The following is a 21,718-nucleotide window of genomic DNA, read 5'->3' as shown; positions in this document are numbered from 1 at the left end:
AGGACAATCAGATGATTTTAACTGAAACTGAATTATGACGAACTCTGGGTAAAGCACTGACAGCAGCATTGCTCTATGAAGGTTAAATATTCGATTGAATATTCTTCCAATTTTGTTCAGGGGTTCATAATAAGACACACAAGGTGCGGCGGTGTATGAAAAGATGACGCACGAGAAACCAGCGCAACAGAAATTAATTCAGAAACGGGTATGAGAGATGCATACGAATGAGAAAAGATCTGCGGGAGCCATATACAAAAGAAACAGACTAATCACTCAAAAAAAAAAACAAAACAAAAAAAAACACCTGTTATACCACGACTAAATCACTGACCTGGTCTGTCTCCATAGGAAGGTTTGGATCGGAAAAGGGATTCCCCGGCAGTTTTCCTGGTCACTGTCATCCAAGCTCTTTCTTTTCACCATTTTTTGACCTGCTGGATTCAAGGGTGCAGACGTTCTGCCCAGAGATGGATTTGATTCACGGCATCAGAGTGATATTTTACATCGGATCGTAAAATGGCTGCAGGTGTTGACTTGTGTCGACACCACCCCGCGGAGCAGCGCTGAAATCCACTTGTCAATTAAGGGACACTGACCACCGGTTTGAAGATTCGGCTTGAAATACGTAATCAATGAGACGGAGCGATGGACCCCCTCTGGTTCTTAAAAGCTCGAGATTCGCGCATAATTCAGGGTATAACAATTAATAGCTACTGCATGTAAATAAGCAACTGTCAATTCTGCCAAAATACAATGGTTAATAAATAATTAAATAAATAATATGGGAACTCCCTGCAAGAATCTTTCAAAAATCCTTTTGGTAACACTTATTTTACAGTGTAATTGTTACATGTAGTTACTATAACTATAAACTATATGCATAGCAATTACATGCAATTAACCCTAAACCACCCTCATCATAAACCTTTAACCTAAGTAAGCTACATGTAGTTAATTATTACTCAAGTAAAAGTCAATCGGTACTTAAATGTACAATTACACTGTAATACTGACACCTTAAAATAAAGTGTAACCTCCCTTTACTTTTAATTTCGGTTTCTATATTTCTTTGGTGGGTAACAAATTACCACAGTTTTAGTGTTGTAACAATAACTGTAGTAGCCTAATTGACAAAAAATATTGTTACGATACTCGATTTATGCCACAAACGTGTAAAAATAAAAAAGGACAATTACATAGTAGGGACATGTTTATTACTATTGTAATTACACTTCACAAATGTAAGGTGAAATGTGATTCTTCATCATGTAACAAAAATGAATATCTCCGCGACAGGGCTTTTAGCTGCCACAGTAAGTACAACACAATCACAAATTGCGGTTCATGGGAGTAAACCAATAAAATGTATATCACCTCAGTTCTCCTTAATAACATGTCAGACAAACACACAAGCTAGTATTCAGACTCTGAAGAGCGTCAATAAATGTGATGTATTCACTTTCATCAATCTGATTTCAAAAACATAGGATATTATGGGGTATTAGTTATCTCCTGTTTTCCTACATACACATCTTGACCATGTCACTATCTTCTCTCAACACATTTATAGAATAATTATGGTCTTATTAATTCAGATTTTCCATCTGGTTCCAATTCTGATTTTCCATCTGAACTTCCAATAGAGTGAATTAATTCTATTGAAATGTATAGTCTATGGCAATAACAAAACCTTCAAATAAACATACAAGCCTATTATAATTCCTCGAATTATATAGTGTAATTCAGATGTATCTCTTTGACTGATTTGTCTGCCGATATTTACAACAATATTGCCAAAATGCATACATTTGCTCATAACATTTGATCAAGTTTTTTTTACATAAATGTCCCCCCCCACCCCTAAAAAAAATTGAATAAGGACAATAATATAGTTTAGTAGATTCCAAAACACTTTATTAATTTTGTTCTCCCTATAACCAGACACATTATCACATTATTTACCATTTAATGAAGTGGAATGAATATATACTAAATCCATCAAATGGTAGGGAATTGATTTTTTTTTTATCTTTAGGATGTCTTGTTGCATTTAAACAAATGAAGGAAACCAAAAAAATCTTATAAAATTAATTATTTAGTGAAAAATATATCAATGTTTACTAAACAAATCTCTATTTTAAAATGTAGGGGTGTTTACGTTTGCAAATTACAACTTTCTACAATTTCTAATAAGGTTATATATATATATATATATATATATATATATATATATATATAAAAAACTGAACTGATAACTTTTTTATGGGAGTGTGGGATTAATAAACTAGTCATTCAGGACACTACCAGAATCATCAAACAATCAATTTCTTGGGTTCTTACTCTGTTTACCACTGAAAATACCTGAAAAAAAAAAAAAAAACAACACACACACACACACACACACACACACACACACACACACACACACAGACAGACAGACACAGACACAGACACAGACACACACACACACACACACACACACACACACACACACACACACACACACACACACACACACACACACACACACACACACACGTAGTCTCTTAAATCAGCTGTCCTCCCTGAGCAATCTCACAAACATAAATACACAATCTCTGAGCCACATTCACATGCTAGGGACTGTAAATTATAGGGATCTGTGTGACCAGGATACCACAGGCAAAGAATCTTAAGTCATCTGAGATTCAGCAAAACAAAATTAAAGATGTCCAAAAAACTTTGGCGACTCCAAATGAGGTTGTGTTTAAGAAAGGATTTTATGATCAGACCAACATGGTCTTATGTGTTGTCTGACACTGGATGCCTGTGAGATCTGAAAGCAGTGATTGGCTTTGCCTTCATATTAGCTCATACTGGTGTTTCATGTACGTCTTGTCTTTGGCCTCTTTGACTGTCGCTTGGCTTCATCCATAGGGATTCCATCCCCGCTTGTCTGAGCGAGTCCTAGAACACCCTGGATCTGATTGAACAGCTGCAGAAGAAGTGGGATCACCTTGGAAAGACACAATATCATTATCTTCAGTACATAATATCCTAAGAACTGCAGCTATTGTAAATGACAAGCTATCCTGAAAGAAAAAACAACAGGTACCCGCTCATGATTATAGACAGCAAGCAACAGCAACAATGTCAGAGGAAGGGCGACGAAAGATCCTTGGGAAACATCTTGATCTGGCATTTTTCTCTGTTGAAATACGAAAAAGTGCATACAAATTAGGGCTGAATGATACAACATTAGCAATATTATCTTGATACTTTAGCTGACGTATATATAAAAAAAAAAATATATATATATATATATATATACACATACATACATATATATATATATATATATATATATATATATACTGTATATAAAAATTACATTAAGCCAATTTTACTCTTTTCAGCACTGTAGCTAATCACAGATATGTCCGTTGAGTGTGTAAATGCAATGGTCAATCAGAGGTGTTTAAGATACTTCTATGTAATGTTTTTCTACATATGTTCTCTTATGTCTCTCATGTTTCTTTGTTCTTCAATGAGCTTTGTTTTTGCAAGATGATTGCAATTTTTGTATCATTTTCATAATTTTATATTAGTGCCTTTAAGTAAATATGACTTTAAATGTTCCTTTTGTCTTTATTTAGTAAAACCTCTTGACCAGCTTTTTTGAATGCAAAATGTTAGAGCTGCACGAATCTGGTTAAATTGAGAATAATGATTTCTTTGTTTCAAACAGAGATCCCGATTCTCCCACAATTCTGAACAGACACCTAAACAAAATATTGTGTAATTTACTAGAGGTTCTGACATAATGGTAATTGCTGCAATGTATTTAAAATGTTTAATTAATCTGAATGAATTATTGTAAAAAATCAGTTTGAATGAATGATTCACTGACTCATATACTTTACTTGTTTCACTACTGGATGAATCAGAATTTTTGAACGAATCTCTTTAACCCCTTAAGCTCTGAGGGCATTTTTAAAATTGTTTTTTCTGAGTGACACAAAACTAAAGACTCATAACTCCAAAACTATAGCAAGGAGAGTCAAAAGGTAGGATTGATTTGAATAGGAGGGTGGAGGAGGATGGGAGGATGCTGTAGATGAGGCATATGAGAGGAAGAAACTGCGGTATGCTCAGCTGGCCACTGAAGCAGAACAGAGAGGATGGAGAGTCCGGGTTTATCCAGTGGAAGTGGGTTGTCCAGGATTTGTGGTACACTCCACAACCCGGTTCCTCAGAGACATTGGATTCAGTGGCCAAGAGTTGCGTCGCACAGTAAAGAACTTATCCGAAGCAGCAGAGAGGAGCAGCAACTGGCTGTGGTTGAGACGGAAAGATTCTGGCTGGCTGTGTACAGCCCGCCACGCTACGGTTTCGAAGAATTCTTGAAAAACTTGAAGAGTCTGTTGGTTTATTTGTATAGTTTGCATAGTTATTACAGTTATTACGTTCCTGTGTATTTTGCGTGAATGAGAATTGTTTGGATAGATATTGTTTTGCGGTAGTATGCCATACGGAACCGATGCCACTGACCTGCTTTAACATCGGCAGTGGGGCTCGACAGCCTTAGTCAAACGGGTTAGCGCGTATGGTCGGGTTGCGGAGAGATTGTGATAGATTGTGGTTTGGTCACATGTGAACTACGAGGAAGGAGAAACCTCAGCAGCAGGAAGGATGTAAAGGTCAGTAAGCTGGGCTGAGTTGAGTGGGGGACGGAGGGGGGTTGACTCTGGGACGCCAGAGTCACTGTCGAGCCCTCTTGAGGTGTCGTGGGGTAGTCGACGAAACACTGAGGACAGAAGGTGCCCACTTGAAGACCGTAGAGATGTCCCCTACTCAGCTCAATCCAGACGGTTGTCATGGGGGGGGGCGCACTGTGGTTGCAGCCGTTGTGTGTGCTGACGCGCAAAATACATTGCAGCTATTAACACCAGACAGAAGGAGATTCCATCACCATATGGAAAGAAGCGTAAATGGATGGAGAAGCATAGATTACTGTAAAGCTACGTCTTAGTTGGTGCTTATCTTGGCGAAAGCCGAGTACAAATCAGCATGAAGTTTTAACATCTACTCTCGTGTAATGGAAATCATTTTACATTTTTTTGAAAATATACATTACATTAGGACAATCTCATGCTGAAAAACTGCTGATAAAAGACAAAATATATATAAATATATATTTTTTGATTTTGCCCATCTTTCTTATTTGACTCAGGAAGGAAGGTAGGAAGAAAATAGTTTTTTGTCCCTCTATATGTGAGCTGCATCTGGATATTTGTTTTTAAATATTTTTTTATATTATATTTTGTGATGATTGCAAAAAGTAATCAAAAATTACAGCATTTGGAAACAAGATAGCCTTTTCGTTCAGTCCTTGACGCCCCTTAATGGGCATTTTTAAAATTGTTCCTCAATGAGGAATATCTTTAGATCAAAGCAATAGATTATGTTAATTTTGGGCTCATTTTAATTGTAATAATATGCTGTAAAAATGATGTTCCATTTTGAAAAATCTGTGAATGTTCCATGAGCTGTATGATGTTTTTGACACATTGCAGAACATAGTACAAAAAAGTATTTTATAGATTATTAGAAAAATAAATTCTAGTTCTCTTACGAGAGGTTCTCTCGTATTGCATAAGTTTAGCTTACGCTATGGGAAAGATTCATCTTCTCGAGATATTGAAGCCAAAAAATTATCCTTAATTTTGTATTCATTGTCAACGCAGTGCAGCAGCTAGCAGACGGAGAGCAGGCCATCTCGCGTGCTAATTGGCAACTGCTGCAGCCTACCAGTGAGCCCGGCATGACGTCATGCCCAATGAAGGGCGCCCGCGCCTTCATAGCGTCACAGCCCGCCAGAATGGGCGTGGCTTAGCGTATAAAAGTAGGGGCTGTAGGCTGACTTCCCTGATTTTTCGTCTCTTCAGCGAGCTCTTCGCATCGCTGGATCTGAGAGAAACCACCGCCGCCGTCGAACAAACGAAACAGCCAGCTTAGGACAGCGCTGAGGAAGCCGGCCGTCTTCGCCACCTTCAGCCATCCGTGCGAGCTACGCTATCCGGCGACATATCCTTTTATCTCTGTATTCTGTGTTCTACACTTCCTAAAAGAGCAGCGAGACGTCTTTTTCAAGATGTCTCGCACTTCCTATGGCTCGTGCAGAGCCGCTCAGCGTTGGAGACCGCCCATCTGCGCTCTCTGCCTGGGCCAGGAACACGCAGCCTCGCCCTTTCGATTGAGGATGCGAGGAACTTTCCGATGTCGACACTGCGGGCTCGAATCGAAGTCTTTATCCACAGCGCCGCACGGCTAGCTCTCTTTATGTTACAAGAGAGTTTCCCCGCCCTCGAGCCCTCATTTCGCGCATCATGCAAAGCCCTCTCAAGCTCTCTGCATGACCCGGACGGGCATCATCTGTGTCACATGTAGGTCCCGTGCCCACTACTAGTGCGCGCGCCCTCATACAAACACTGTTCCCAGTTCTGCTCGACTATTGAGCACGCGGCTAACTCTCTTTACGTTACAAGAGAGCTACCCCGCCCTCGCGTCGCCGTTCGCACGTCATGCAGAGCCCTCTCGAGCTCTCTGAATGACCCGGACAGGCATCAACATACGTGACGTACTGGATGCGTGGTAAGAGCAGAAATTTTTATACAGTTCTGCTCGACCAACGAGCACGCGGCTAGCTCTCTTTACGTTACAAGAGAGCTACCCCGCCCTCGTGTCCCCGTTCGCGCGTCATGTAGAGCCCTCTCGAGCTCTCTGCATGACCCGGATGGGCATCATCTATGTCACATGTAGGTCCGGTGCCCACTACTTGTGCGCGCGCCCTCATACAAACACTGTTCCAAGTTCTGCTCGACCAACGAGCACTCGGCTAGCTGTCTTTACGTTACATGAGAGCTACCCCGCCCTCGCGTCGCCGTTCGCGCCGTCATGCAGAGCCCTCTCGAGCTCTCTGCATGACCCGGACGGGCATCAACATACACGACGTACTGGATGCGTGGTAAGAGCAGAGATATTTATACAGTTCTGCTCGACCAACGAGCACGCGGCTAGCTCTCTTTACATTACAAGAGAGCTACCCCGCCCTCGCGTCCCCATTGGCGTGTCATGCAGAGCCCTCTCGAGCTCTCTGCATGACCCGGACGGGCTTGCGCGCCGCCGTCGAAATGTCTCGCCCTGTCAGTCCCCTTAGATAAGGCTACTGCAGCAGAGTATTTGGCAGCCAACGAGCTGGTAATGTAACCCGCTCGCCTGCACACATCCACCGTTCTCACGGCGACCCAGATAAATCTCAAGTGAGTATAATGTCTGGTTATCCGGCTCACGCCGTTGGTGTCTTGAGTATAGAAAAGGTGCCCACATCTCGGTGTTCACCCTTACACACAAACACGATACCCCCCGTGTCTCCCGCAGAGCCCACTCTCATAAAGCTGGCAAATGCCGCTCGAGTGCTAGATGTAGGAAACGTGCCCACAACTCTGTGCTCACGCCTATTTTCTGCCACACGGCCAGAACAGCCTCATACATGTCAGGTTAAGAATGTAAGTTACGTGCCCGCTCACGAGCGCTCACGCTTACTAACAGACACATCGCCTCCGAAAAGACGCACGTGTCCCGCTGCGGCCGGACCGCCGTCAAAGTTTATTTCCCTTCAAACCCCTTCAAACACCTGTCAGTCCCCTTCAAACAGGCTACTAGAGAGGTTCATTTAGCAGCCAACGAGCCGGTTTGTTCACCCTCTCGCCTGCACACAAACACCGTTTTCACGGCGACCCAGAGAAATCTCAAAAAGAGTATAATGTCTGGTCCGGCTCGCGCCGTCGGTGTTTTAAGTGTAGTGAAAGTGCCCACGCCCCAGTGTTCACCCCTACACACAAGCACTTCGAATCTCGTGTCACTCACAGAACGAACACTCATAAAGCGCAGAAAAGCCGCTCGAGTTTTGAATGTAAGAAATGTGTCCACAGGTCTGTGCCCACTATCTGCCCGCTCTGTTACACAATCAAAAAAGCAGGTTATGAATGTAAGTCTCGTGCCCGCCAGAGAGCGTTCACGCTTTTCTAACACAAACTCCCCCCCGGGCTCCGCCTGCGCGTTTAAGTATTATCACAAAACGCAGGGCATTAATAAGACGCTCCCCATCCATTATGATCGGGGCGTCAAATACACTTGTAAGTCTCGTGCCCGCGCACACGCGCTCACGCTTACAGGAAGCTTTTCCGCCCGGAGCGCTGCTCGTGCGTCAAAAAGTGAAAAAAGAAGGTTGCCTATCCCTTATGATTGGGACATCTCACATAAATCAGCCGGTTTCGGCTTTCAGCGAGCAGCCATTGCCCAGAACCGAGAGCGCGCGCGCCGCGCTTTCGGCTCCGGTTCAGTTTCACAAGCCCGCAAATGGCGGCGATCTGAACCCGGAGGCCATTCGCCCCCTAGCGGCTCACATAGCTACGTGGGAAACTATCCCAGGGATTTCAGAATGGGTGCTGAGCACAATAAAGCAGGGCTATACACTTCAATTAATTTGCAGTCCCCCACGCTTTCAAGCCCGGACCACGACCATAGTGAATGCGGAAGTAGCACACCTACTTCACGCAGAAATAGCAAAGCTGCTGTGCAAAGGGGTTATAGAAAAGGTACCGCCTTCTCTGAAAGAGTCAGATTTATTACAGCAGATATTTTCTCGTACTCAAGAAGGACGGAGCCTTCAGACCTATCCTAGATCTGAGACATTTGAACAAAGTGCTTGCGAAAAGACCGTTCAAAATGCTTACGACCAGGAAAATCCTCGCGCACGTTCGGCCGAGGGACTGGTTTATTTCTCTAGATTGAGAGGATGCCTATTTTCTGATTCAGATAATACCCCGTCACTGGCAATTTTTGAGATTCACTTCGACGGTCAGGTATATCAATACACCGTCCTGCCGTTCAGCCTGTCCCTAGCACCCCGTACATTTACGAAGTGCATGGACGCGGCGCTCGCCCCCCCAGAGAAGTCAGGGGCTGCGAATAATGAACTATCTGGACGATTGGTTGATATTGGCACAGTCAGAGACAGAACTGCTATCTCACAGAACAGTGCTTCTCAGTCATTTGGAAAGCTTGGGTCTCAAGGTCAACTGGACCAAGAGCTCATTACTGCCCAGCCAGTCAATTTCCTTTTTAGGAATAGAACTAGACTCGGTGACCATGGCGGCTCGTTTATCGACACAGCGCGCGCGCCGTGTTCGCCACCTAGCCGCATCTTTCCAGAAGGGCAGCTTTCTCCCTTTGAAAACATTTCAAAGGATGTTGGGCTGTATGGCATCAGCTGCAGCGGTGCTTCAGCTGGGCCTACTGCGCATGCGCCCACTCCAACGCTGGTTGAATGCTTGCGCATCCCGCCGAGCCTGGGTTTCTGGCGGCCAGAAAATCAGACTGACTCAATCTGCATAGCGGCTCTGCAGCCCTGGTTAGTAGCCGACTGGTACGAGCAGGGAGTGATGATGGGAACCATCTGTTATCGGAAAGTCATTTCGACAGACGCGTCCGACTCGGGTTGGGGCGCGCTGTTCGAGGGCAGACCGGTCTTCGGCCAGTGGTCAGACCAAGAGAAGAATGGTTCCTGCACCCCCAAACGGTCCAGCAGCTGTGGCGCCTATTCGGCAGAGCGGAAGTCGATCTATTTGCGTGAAAAGACAACGCTCAATGCCCGACGTTCTTCTCGAAGGACGAGGACGCGCTGGCCCAGGTTTGGCCCAGCCTCCCGCTATATGCTTTCCCTCCGGTCTCTCTGTTACCACAGGTGATCAAGAGAATCAGGGAAACGCGCCACTCGGTGCTCCTCATAGCCCCGTGTTGGGAGAATCAGATTTGGTTCCCGGAACTAGCACGGCTGTCACTTACAGCTCCGTGGCCGATTCCGGTGAGGGCAGATCTCCTCTCTCAGGCTTGCGGTGCAATCTGGCATCCCCATCCAGAGCGCTGGTCTCTGCACGCATGGTTGATCAACGGGTACTCGTTGCCCTGCCAGAAGGAGTGATGAACACGATCACACAGCCTAGAGCTCCTTCCACGAGAAGGCCCTACGTGTCTAAATGGTCGGTGTTCTCCGGATGGTGCACCGACAGAGGTCTGGACCCACGGACATGCGGGGTGGCCCATCTGCTCACCTTCCTACAAGAGCTGTTGGATAAGGGGAGGTCCCCATCCACGCTCAAAGTATACGTGGCGGCCGTGGCAGAGTTTGCAGAATCCACGCACGCCCAGTCACTGGGAAGACATGAGTTGGTCATCCGCTTCCTTAGAGGAGCTAGAAGGATGAACCCGCCGCGCCCCCCCGTTGGTTCCTATGTGGGATCTTTCATTGGTCCTCGAGGCCCTGAAAGCCTTTCCATTTGAACCACTAGACTCTGTGGGGTTGAAACATCTATCACTGAAAACCGTCTTTCTGACTGCACTGTCGTCAGTTAAACGTGTGGGGGACCTGCATGTCTGTCAGCGCGTCGTGTCTTGAGTTCGGGCAGAATGACTCTAAAGTCATCCTCAGACCTAGACATGGCTATGTTCCTAAAGTGATGGGCACTCCATTCAGAGCGCAAGTTATTTCGCTGACAGCATATGGCAGCGAAAGTGAGGTAAATCTCCTCTGCCCTGTCAGGGCGCTGAGATTTTACATTACGCGCTCCGCCTCCTTCAGGCGTTCAGAACAGCTTTTTGTTTCGTTTGGTGGGCGCACCAAGGGTCTCGCCTCCTCGAAACAGAGCCTGTCCAGATGGATAGCGGACGCTATAGCAGCTGCTTACGCGTCAAAAGGTCTGCAATGCCCTCTGGGCATCAGGGCTCATACTACGAGAGGCGTGGCCTCGTCGTGGGCGTGGTCCAGTGGGATTTCTATCCATGACATATGTGTAGCGGCGGGTTGGAGCTCTCCGTCTACCTTTGTCAGGTTTTATAACCTAGAAGTTTCCTGCCTTGCAGTCTAAACTTTTGTCAGTTTGAAGGAGAGGTGTACCCCTACTTTTATACGCTAAGCCACGGCCATTCTGGCGGGCTGTGACGCTATGAAGGCGCGGGCGCCCTTCATTGGGCGTGACGTCACGCCGGGCTCACTGGTAGGCTGCAGCAGTCGCTCGCAGGGCAGCCAATGAGCACGCGAGATGGCCTGCTCTAGGTCTGCTAGCTGCTGCACTGCGTTGACAATGAATACAAAATTAAGGATAATTTTTTGGCTTCAATATCTCGAGAAGATGAATCTTTCCCGTAGCGTATGCTAAACTTACGCAATCTCTAGAGAGAACCGAGGTTACGTTAGTAACCGAGTATCGTTATCAGCAAATAACTCAGCACTACTTAGGAGTTAATCAAAATGGGTACATTCATTGTAAAGTTCAGACTCTAAGCTTTCAAATGACACCTATGTGTTGTGTTGATCAATGCAGCAGTTTTGAAAAAATTGTGATGAATCATTTTAACGGGTTTAAAGAATAATTCCATGACAAATAATTTTTTTAACAGTCACTTGTCGTCACCTACTGGTGTAACGATCATCATTGATACAATAATTATTTTAAGCGCCAAGTTACTTTCAAAAGGTGATTTATTTGCTCTATTTTGATCACTACCTTAGACATCAGTGTTTATATTTGAGCTATAAAGTTTTATACTATTACTTGTGTGATAATATGAATATTTGTAATAGAAGTAATGAAACTGTGTGGTTGAAAAGACTATGAAGCTGTTAACTATACTATACATGACAAGTGTTCTCTTTGACTCAGCGGCAGCGCCGACACAGATTTGAATGTTTCAGTGTGATTGTCAAAGGTTTAGTAGACACAGGCGAATCGTTGTCATTTAGGAATGAGATCACGTGAGTGAATCTTTTAACAATTAATCGTGCAGCTCTACCAAATGGTAAATTAACTAATTGTAGATGAACAATCTATTCACACAAATCTAATTATTCAGCATGTTTTCATCATCGAACAGAAAGTAATTCTTTTTTGTGCGAAAAGATTCTTACCTTAGGATTAAAGGTTAGTGATACATGTTTGTGGTAACCAGAGGACGTGAAAGAGACCTGTGGGAGTTTAATGTCATACTGGGAGGGTGAAAGTGATGTTTGCAGCATCAACACATAGCTCTGCAAGAGGACAATGAAATGAAATTAATAAATGACAATGACCAATTTTTAAGCTGGTGGAAAGTACTGGCAGAATAATATGAATATTGTGAAACAGATTCTAAAAAATAGGAGTCATTTAGATGAAAAGACTCATTGTAAATGCAATAGAGGTGATAAGTAATGATCTACCTCTCCATCACGTGGTAGGGAGGCAAAGTGGAAGAACAGGGACTGGCCTAGAGACACAGTCTGGAAGGGATTGTCAAGATTGTCACTCTTGTAGAGCTTCACCTTTAGATAGGGAGGAACAACAATGACTTCAAGATTTCATAAAATATAAGAAAAATGAGATTTAGAGTTACTGCACATACCCAGAGAGTGGGAAGATGATCAGGGGATGTGATGACATTGCCACTCAGATCAAACTGGTTGATCTGTCTAAAGGCGATTATGTTTATTCCTTCAATATCAGTGTTGCCCACCTAAAATAGTAAAAAAATAAATAAATGAATGAAAACCTCATATCCAACTTTTTCCTAACGAGCATACAGCCGTCAGTTTGACTGAATGAGCTGTAAGATCTCCGTCAGACGTCAGGGGAATAACGTAACGCTTGGTATTTTGATGTGACGTGGTATAACAAGAATGTCTATGGCAAGAGCTCCTTTCAGTCTGTGCATTCTTTTCCTCCTGGTTATTTTCTTTTTCATTCCACTGTAACGGTATGAACAAAGACAACATATACTGCGCATTTATGGTCTGCTCTCCAGATTTAATTTATTATATATAATCCCATGAATAATTCACTGGAATGCACAAAGAATCTCTTGTTTTTCTCCCCAAATCCTCACAACTCACTTTCCAGGTTTGTTTTCACACGGATGCTTTAAAATGTTTGTCTCTGAGTCCCCATTTCACTTCTTATCCCTAATAGGATTGTTTACTGGAATGTTTCTAAAGCAGTTTATCAAAATTACTGAAATCACTTTAAAAAAAATTATCCTAAATCGCTCAATGTTCCAGTTAATGAACAATTTTGATTAAAGGTGCACTGTGTAATTTTTATTGGCATCTACTGGTTAGGTTGTGAATTGCAATCAACAGAAGTTACGGTGGCCGAAAGGAAAAGATGTCTTCGTCTGTGATAGCAGAGAGTAGCCAGTTAAGCAATGAGGTTTCTTTACAAAGATAAATTAGGAAATTAGGTTTACTTATGACGATATGTTATTGCGAATATTATTGTTACTTGTTCATCATTGTGTCAGTGTTTTATTCGCTGACTTTAGCTAGCTTCTTTGCACGAAGAACAACATAGTGACGAAACGCGTTTGTCCGTTTAGGGCTCCTGGAGAAACATGTCGGTGCAATTCAAAGTAAGGTGACCCACGGCGTATGTAGATAGAAATGGCTCATTCTAAGGCAATAAAAACATAACGGTTCATTAAAGGTTGTATCAGCGATTTCAGGCCCAAACAAAAATTATCACATTCATCTAATCTTTCCTAACGATCCACTAGCTGCCCGCCCCATAAGCAGGCTGTCAAAAAAACGGGTCTCTGTAGGCAGCCTAGGCTCTGAGATCTGCACACAAAAACAAATGGGTAAAACCACCACTCAAAATCAAAATAAACAGTGTTCTAACCAATCACCGACAGGGGCGGGTGTTGTTTGTTTTTGCGCTCGTGCAGGGCGCCTGCACGCGAAGTCGGAGCTGAAGAATAAGGCAGCGTCTATCAACCCTATGCTATCAACTGACCAGATACATTTAACATGGAAGAGGCAATCCCCAAGAAGAGAAGGAGGATTAGGGCGAGGGAATCTAATACTCTCTTTTAATCATTCTTGGGGATTTTAATAAAGCAAATCTTTCCCGTGAACTACCAAAATACAGACAGCACGTTACATGTCCCACAAGAGACAGTAATATACTGGACCACTGTTACACCACAATAAAAAATGCATATCACTCCGTCCCACGGGCAGCTTTGGGGCTCTCTGATCACTGTTTGGTTCATCTCATACCGACCTACAGGCAGAAACTGAAATCAGCTAAACCTGTAATAAGGACTGTAAAAAGATGGACTAATGAAGCAGAGCAGGATCTACAGGACTGCTTTGATTGCACTGATTGGACTGTTTTTGAAGCTGCTACCAACGATCTGGATGAGCTCACAGATACTGTAACATCATATATAAGTTTCTGTGAGGATACATGCATTCCTACCAGGACATTCTTATCATTTACTAATGATAAACTAGGGCTGGGCGATATGGCCAAAAAAAATTATCACGATATCTTTTTTTATATCAGTCGATATCGATAATTATCACGATAAATGTCAAATCTTTGTTTCTTTCAAATTTAAAGGCAGATTTTCGCTCCTAAGGGAAAGTTGTAGAAACCAGAGCGTTAATTGTGGTTTTAAACTACTCTTTATTGTGAGAACATATCATGACAAACACTTACCGAACAGGTGAACATTACACAAATCTGAGGTAGAACATTCAAACATTTGTCATTTTTCTTTAAGAAAATAAATATTTGAATAGAAAAATATATTTCGTAGTTTCTGCATGTGTTAATGGGGGATATTGTTTCAAGTCTTGAAACAGGTTTGTGTTGCCTAACTTTGATGGGATGTATCTTCAGCACAGTTTGCAGTGCAGGCTGCAATATTAATATTACATGTTTTGTCTCAAAATGCATATTTGACAGTGAGTTGACAGTAAATCTACATCCTAACTCAAGCTAATACTATGTTAAATTTCTGTTCATTAACAAAAACAGGTTACATTTTTGTGGACTGTTTGAGTTTTATTAAAATTAACCATTGGTCATCCAGTATCATGCATTTAGATCATGATAACCACAGATAAAACCAGGCATAGCCTATAGCACATCACTATCATGGCAAAATGTAACTTTATGGTTTCCATGGTATTTGTATGAAAAACAGTAGCCTAAATAGATTATTAAATACTGTAATTATATTCCATTAGTAATTTAATACATTGTCTACATTCTTAATATAATGCTATTCAATATGTATATCCTACATTTCATGGTGCAGTTATTACAGGCTAACGTTACAGTAAATCCATGGTAAATCGATTCAGTATCAATTCAGATTTTGACTGTATCATTTCACACAGTGTTTCTCCTGTTTGTCCGCGCCGTTTATCTGCCTTTAAACTGGTTTAAATCACTGAAACATTTGTGTTCTTCGCTGAATTCAAACGCTTCTCACTGGATCTCGAGACAGAGTAAACACGTCTGCTCTCGTGAGCTCGCGCTGCGCTGTGCTGCCGTTTGGACTTTGAGCCGAGCGGATAAATGGTCCGTGTGGCGCGCGGTTCAAATGAGTTTCGTTCCGCTTTTGGCGCATAACATTATCGAACATTTATCGAACTCTTGATATCGTTTTATCGAGAAAAATCATATCGCGATAATTATCGTTTTCGATTTATCGCCTAGCCCTATGATAAACCATGGTTTACTGGGAAACTCAAACATCTTCGTCATGCCAAAGAGGAAGCCTACAGAAGTGGGGATAAAATTTTGTATAACCAGGCCAGAAACAGACTGACAAAGGAGATCAGAGTTGATAAAAGAAGCTACTCTGAAAATCTGAAAAAACAGTTTTCAGCCAACGACCCATCATCAGTCTGGAATGGCCTGAGGAACATCACCAACTACAAGTGACCATCCCCCAGGTCTGTGGACAATCAACACCTGGCTGATGATTTAAACAAATTTTATTGCAGATTTGAAAAGCCCTCATTCACAGCACACACCCGGTCTGATCTGCACTTCACACATTCACCATCACCTCCTGCACTCCCACTCCCCCCTCCTGCCATCCAACCTGAGCTTAAGGTCTGTGTGGAGGACGTGAGCAGAGTCTTCAAAAAACAGAAGACTAGGAAAGCCTCAGGCCCAGACGGCATCTCATCTGCTTGTTTAAAAGCCTGCGCTGACCAACTGGCCCCGGTCTTCACGCAGATCTTCAACAGATCATTGGAGCAGTATGAAGTTCCCTGCTGCTTCAAACGCTCCACTATCATTCCTGTCCCCAAAAAACCCAAAATCACTGGACTTAATGACTACAGACCCGTCGCTCTCACGTCTGTGGTCATGAAGTCGTTTGAAAGACTGGTGTTGGCCCACCTGAAGGACATCACTGGACCCCTGCTGGATCCCTTTCAGTTTGCTTACAGAGCAAACAGGTCTGTGGATGATGCAGTCAACATTATATCCTGAAACATCTCGACAGACCTGGGACTTATGCAAGGATCCTCTTTGTGGACTTCAGTTCGGCCTTCAATACCATCATGCCTGATCTTCTCACAGCCAAACTGACCCAGCTCTTCCTAATATCCTCGATCTGTCAGTGGATCACCAGCTTCCTGACGGACTGGCAGCAGCGAGTGAAACTGGGGAAACACACATCCAGGACTCTCACCACCAGCACTGGCGCACCCCAAGGGTGCGTTCTCTCCCCACTGCTCTTCTCACTGTACACTAATGACTGCACTTCTAAAGACCCCACTGTCAAGCTCCTGAAATTTGCAGACGACACCACTGTCATCGGTCTCATCCAAAACGGTGACGAGTCTGCTTACAGACTGGAGGTTGAACAGCTGGCTGTCTGGTGCAGTTATAACAACCTTGAGCTGAACACGCTCAAAACAGTGGAGATGATCGTGGACTTTAGGAGGGACAGCCCAGCACTCCCCCCACTCACCATCATGAACAGCACTGTGGAAGCGGTGGAGTCATTCAGGTTCCTGGGCACTATCATCTCTCAGGACCTGAAGTGGGATAATCACATTGACTCCGTTGTGAAAAAAGCCCAGCAGAGACTGCACTTCCTTCGCCAGCTGAGGAAGTTCAACTTGCCACAGGAGCTGCTGATTCAGTTCTACTCAGCCGTCATTGAGTCTGTCTTATGCACTTCCATCACTGTCTGGTTTGGTTCAGCTACCAAATCAAACATCAGGAGACTACAACGGACAGTCCGGACTGCGGAGAGGATTATTGGTTCCCCTCCTGCCAAACCTCCAGGACCTGTACTCTTCCAGAGTGAGGAAGAGAGCAGGTAAAATCATCACAGACTCCACTCACCCTGGACACCACCTGTTTGAACTGTTACCGTCAAGACGGCGACTCAGATCACTGGCCACTAGAACATCTCAGCACAGGAACAGTTTCTTCCCACAGGCCATTTCCCTCCTGAACAGTTAACATGTCTTCCAAGTCATATGGTTTAAGTGCAATACTCCCAATGTTTAGTGCAATACCCTACAACTCAGGTGATACTTATTGTAGATTTATTTATTTATAATATTCAAAACACTGTAAATTTGTTCATAATCTGTAAATCTGTAAATGTCGACTATTCTGACTAAACCCAACTGTGATACTTTTATTCTCATATATTTCTATTTCTATTTTTTTATTCTTATAATTTGTAGTATTATGTTTCTTGTTGTATCTGTATTTGTATATGTCCACTGGAAGCCTCAGTACCAAAACAAATTCCTTGTGTGTGCAAGCACACTTGGCAATAAAGCTCTTTCTGATTCTGATTCTGAATACCCTCGTTTCTCGTCAAAGAAATGAATAATAATCAGGAAGGCTTTTGAACGGTGGAGAGAATTCAAAAATTTGAAAAATTTTAAATCGGACGCTGAGGTTGCACTGTTTCTTCTGGACAGGTGAGTAGCTTCTAGTGCAAACTTTTTTGTATGTGAACTGTTTGTGAAAATATAATTCTTTAAAAAATATGAGTGAAGCTCGACTAAACTCGGATAGCTCTAGCTAATATCAGATTGTAGGGATTTAGTGTGTGAAATTGGCATGCTAGTGAGCGAGTTGATTCTGACGAATTGGAATTCGTTGAGGGAGGGGCGAGCTAACTTGGTTTGTTTGGGATCTCGATTCAAACACAAACAGAAGTGACTTCACCCAAAATCGCTGATACAACCTTTAAGTAAGGTCTTTATTCACCACTGAAAACATAGTTATGTAATATGATACTGCATTTCTGTCAACAGATCTTCTTAAATATTACACAACGCACCTTTAATGTAATGTATATGGCGTTATTTTCCTGTCAAATGTCAAGAGCGCATTATTGTAGCGCGAAAGTACATTAATATAATGCGCGAGCGCGAATCTCTCTCCTCGCGCGCGTGATATAATGTGCCGAGGGCGAATCTCTCTCCTCGCGCGCGGAATATACTGTGCCGAGCGCGAATCTCTCTGCTCGCGCGCGGGAACATGGCGCGCGCTCTCAGATATACTCTGCTCTTGTAAGAATTTTCTCTGGGCTCGCTCAGAAAATATGCCTGCAGTTAAAACGTGTTCAGTGGAATCGCGAATCTCTCCTCTTCGCTTAAAGAATATGGAGGAACAAACCTGCAGAAATTAAAAATGAATAAAAGAATAGAAATGAATAAATAAACAAATAAATATGCGAATAAATGTAAAAATAAATAAATAAATGACTATTTATACTTTTATTTCCACATTTATGTACAATTATATTTTTTCCAATTTAAAAAAAAAATTATTTATTTATTTATTTTCAATTTTATTTATTTTCACATTTATTTATGTATATATGTATTTATGTCTACATTTATTTATTTGTACATTTATTTATTTATACATTTATTTATTTATGCATTTATACATTTATTGCTCTGTATGCTAATGAGGGGGTCTTTTACCTAAGACATAGCAATCGATCTCAGAGTGGCAGTGCTGAAGCATTGAGGCCACAGTGACACCTTGTGGTGGTGACCAAATACGCAAGAGGTTTGTGAACATGACTTTTCAGGTCACGCAGGAAATAAATGACATAGAGATGGGCAACATGGCCAAAATCTTATAACACGGTTTATGTCCTTTAATATGCCCTAACTGTATGTAGCCACCCAGTGGGAATATGATGTCAATTTAACATCAATATGACATCAAACATTATGTCAAAATGACGTCACGAAATGGGTCAAAAATGAAAGTCATATTGACGTCAAAGTGTCGATGTCAAGAGTTTGACCTCTGCTGATGTGATTAATTGAGTGATGATTGGCCAATATTGAAGACACCTGATGTTAACAAGCAGAATCACTGAAGGAGAAAATCACACATTTCAATATTCAAAATATTATATTAAAAAATGAATCTCATAACATTATTTACGCAACTGTAATTGCAGTGTAAATGCATCCATGGCTCCTCTGCATTAACAGTCTGTGTAAATAATATCTAATGCCATTCAGAGTCAGCGTCACCTTATAGGCTTCAGAGTCAGAGTCACCTTATAGGCTACATGATGATGCATATAGCCTATAATATATGGAGGACCGAACCTGAAGAAAAATTAAAAATGAATAAATAAATGAATAAATAAACAAATAAATATGTGAATAAATGTAAAAATAAATAAATAAATGACTATACTTTTATTTCCTTATTTATGTATAATTATAAGAGTAGGCCTATGTATGGTAAACCTACAGCCTATAGCTACATACAGTTAGGGCACATTAAAGGACATAAACCGTGTTATAAAATTTTGGCCATATTGCCCATCATTTATTCCTTGCGTGACCTGTAAAGTCAGGTCCACAAACCTCTTCCATATTGTTTGGTCACACCACAAGGTGTCACTGTGGCCTCAATGCTTCAGCACTGCCACTCTGAGATCGATTGCTATGTCTTAGGTAAAACACGCCCCCCCCCCCCCCCTCATTAGCATACAGAGCAATAAATGTATAAATAAATAAATGCATAAATAAATGTATAAATAAATAAATGTAGACATAAATAAATGTAGACATAAATGCATATATACATAAATAAATGTGATTATAAATAAAATTGAAAATAAATGCATAAATAAATGAAAAAATAAATAAATGTGTAAAAAGTATCATTATACATAAATAAGATATTTCTATAAATAGTATAAATAGGCATTTATTTGCTGAACACAAAGCGTGCAAGTATTCGCATATTTATTTGTTTATTTATTAATTTATTCATTTTTAATTTATGCAGGTTTGGTCCTCCATATACTTTAAGTGAAGAGGAGAGATTCGCGATTGCACTGAACACGTTTTAAGTCCAGGAATATTCTCTGAGCGAGCCCAGAGAAAATTCTTACAAGAGCAGCGTTGAGAGCGCGCGCCCAGTTCCCGCGCACGAGAAGAGACATTAGCGGTCGGCACAGTATATTCCGCGCGCGAGCAGAGAGATTCCGCTCGCGCATTATATTAATGTACTTTCGCGCTACAATAATGCGCTCTCGACATTTGACAGGAAAATAACGCCATAAATGTACAGATATATATTACTACGGTAATATTTAACAAGTCCGTATTATTGCTGTGGAAATAATCGATCTTTTGGGGTTATTCATGGTCTGTTGTAGTAATTTGTTAATGCTTGTACACTTTTAAATTTCCTTTTAATGTTTGATGGTTGAAGGGTGAGTAGAATAATGTCATATCATTGTACCCAGTTTATGAAAATGCATATGGCATTCATAGAGCGAACCTTTTGCTGAATGTTTACATTTTAACGGAAATTCCTCCATTAAGTTCCGCAAAGCGTCATGAGGCGTAGGAAAAAAAAAGTGTAATAAAATAAAACCCATAAGGTCAATAAATTCCAATGCTCACCTCAATGGTTTTGTGTGGTGGCAACGCTCTCTCTATGTGATCATTTCCTTCTTCTCTCAGCTGAATATTGTAGTTACACCCAGGCTGACAATGAAAAAAGAAAAGGCAAACTTTGTTTAGAATCTTAAAACGTAGTTTTTGTGAACATTTGTCAGTCGTATTGTTTATCTGAAGAGTTACTCAAGTAAAGTCTCACCCGCAAGCCTCTGAGTCTAAAGCGTCCCTCTTCATCAGTAACCGTGTCCTCACTGTACATGCCACACTCTCCCTGCCCCACTGCCTCCACGGAAACACCCTGCTCTGCATCGCCACCTATTGACTGCACTGTTCCATAGCAGCTAAGATACATGTCAAAATATACAAGTGGAAAATTTACTTCACAATGGAATGAGCATGGTTCGAAAATTACATTTAGAAACAGGAAACAACTGACAGACTGTGGCAACGTCTCCAAGACGCTTGAAGAAACCTGCCTGCAAAGCTACCCGAAAAACTATGCGAAAGTGTATCAAGGACAAAGGCGGTTTTAAACGCAAAGGATGGTCACACCAAATATTGATTTGATTTAGCTAACAGAAGTTATTTGATGAATAAAATCTATTTATGATAGTATTATTGAAAGCATCCTCACTTTATAGTATTTTTACACAAGTGCCTACAACTTTTCACAGTATTGTAGCTTTGCAGGAAGGATTCTTCGAGCGTCTTGGAGATGTCACTGAAGTTCTTCTGGATTTAGTCTCAGTTTTTTTCATGCAATCACAGACAGACTATGATGGTAAGATCAGATATCTGTGTGGAGCATACCGGCTGTTTTCAGACTCCTTGTGCATACAAATATCTCACTGGATTATTAGAAATAATGACAAAAGGAATGTTTGGAAATGTAAACTGATATTTCCTACTGACACA

The 21,718-nt window shown here is 42.0% G+C and overlaps 2 protein-coding genes across 2 annotated transcripts in view; both read right to left on the bottom strand.

The window, feature by feature from the left end:
• Nucleotides 1–568, bottom strand: part of unc80 (unc-80 homolog (C. elegans)) — a 108,629-nt gene extending 108,061 nt beyond the window's left edge. Inside the window, exon 1 of the mRNA XM_077199200.1 lies at nucleotides 335–568. Coding sequence (XP_077055315.1) covers nucleotides 335–426 — 92 coding nt within the window. The 5' untranslated portion in view covers nucleotides 427–568. The remainder of the gene's footprint in view (nucleotides 1–334) is intronic.
• Nucleotides 569–2,503: 1,935 nt separating this feature from the next.
• nomo (nodal modulator) overlaps nucleotides 2,504–21,718 on the bottom strand; it is a 74,898-nt gene continuing 55,683 nt past the window's right edge. Inside the window, exons 25-31 of the mRNA XM_077199207.1 lie at nucleotides 21,003–21,144; nucleotides 20,807–20,890; nucleotides 12,484–12,594; nucleotides 12,302–12,403; nucleotides 12,011–12,130; nucleotides 3,098–3,190; nucleotides 2,504–2,998 (exon numbers count right to left, since the gene is read on the bottom strand). Coding sequence (XP_077055322.1) covers nucleotides 2,867–2,998; nucleotides 3,098–3,190; nucleotides 12,011–12,130; nucleotides 12,302–12,403; nucleotides 12,484–12,594; nucleotides 20,807–20,890; nucleotides 21,003–21,144 — 784 coding nt within the window. The 3' untranslated portion in view covers nucleotides 2,504–2,866. The remainder of the gene's footprint in view (nucleotides 2,999–3,097; nucleotides 3,191–12,010; nucleotides 12,131–12,301; nucleotides 12,404–12,483; nucleotides 12,595–20,806; nucleotides 20,891–21,002; nucleotides 21,145–21,718) is intronic.

Source organism: Siphateles boraxobius, unplaced genomic scaffold, assembly GCF_051911475.1.
Source record: "Siphateles boraxobius isolate OS27281-9 unplaced genomic scaffold, OSU_SipBor_1 41, whole genome shotgun sequence".
NCBI lineage: Eukaryota > Metazoa > Chordata > Actinopteri > Cypriniformes > Leuciscidae > Siphateles > Siphateles boraxobius.
Note: the sequence above shows the minus strand (reverse complement) of the source record. Positions and strands in the feature narration are given on the sequence as shown.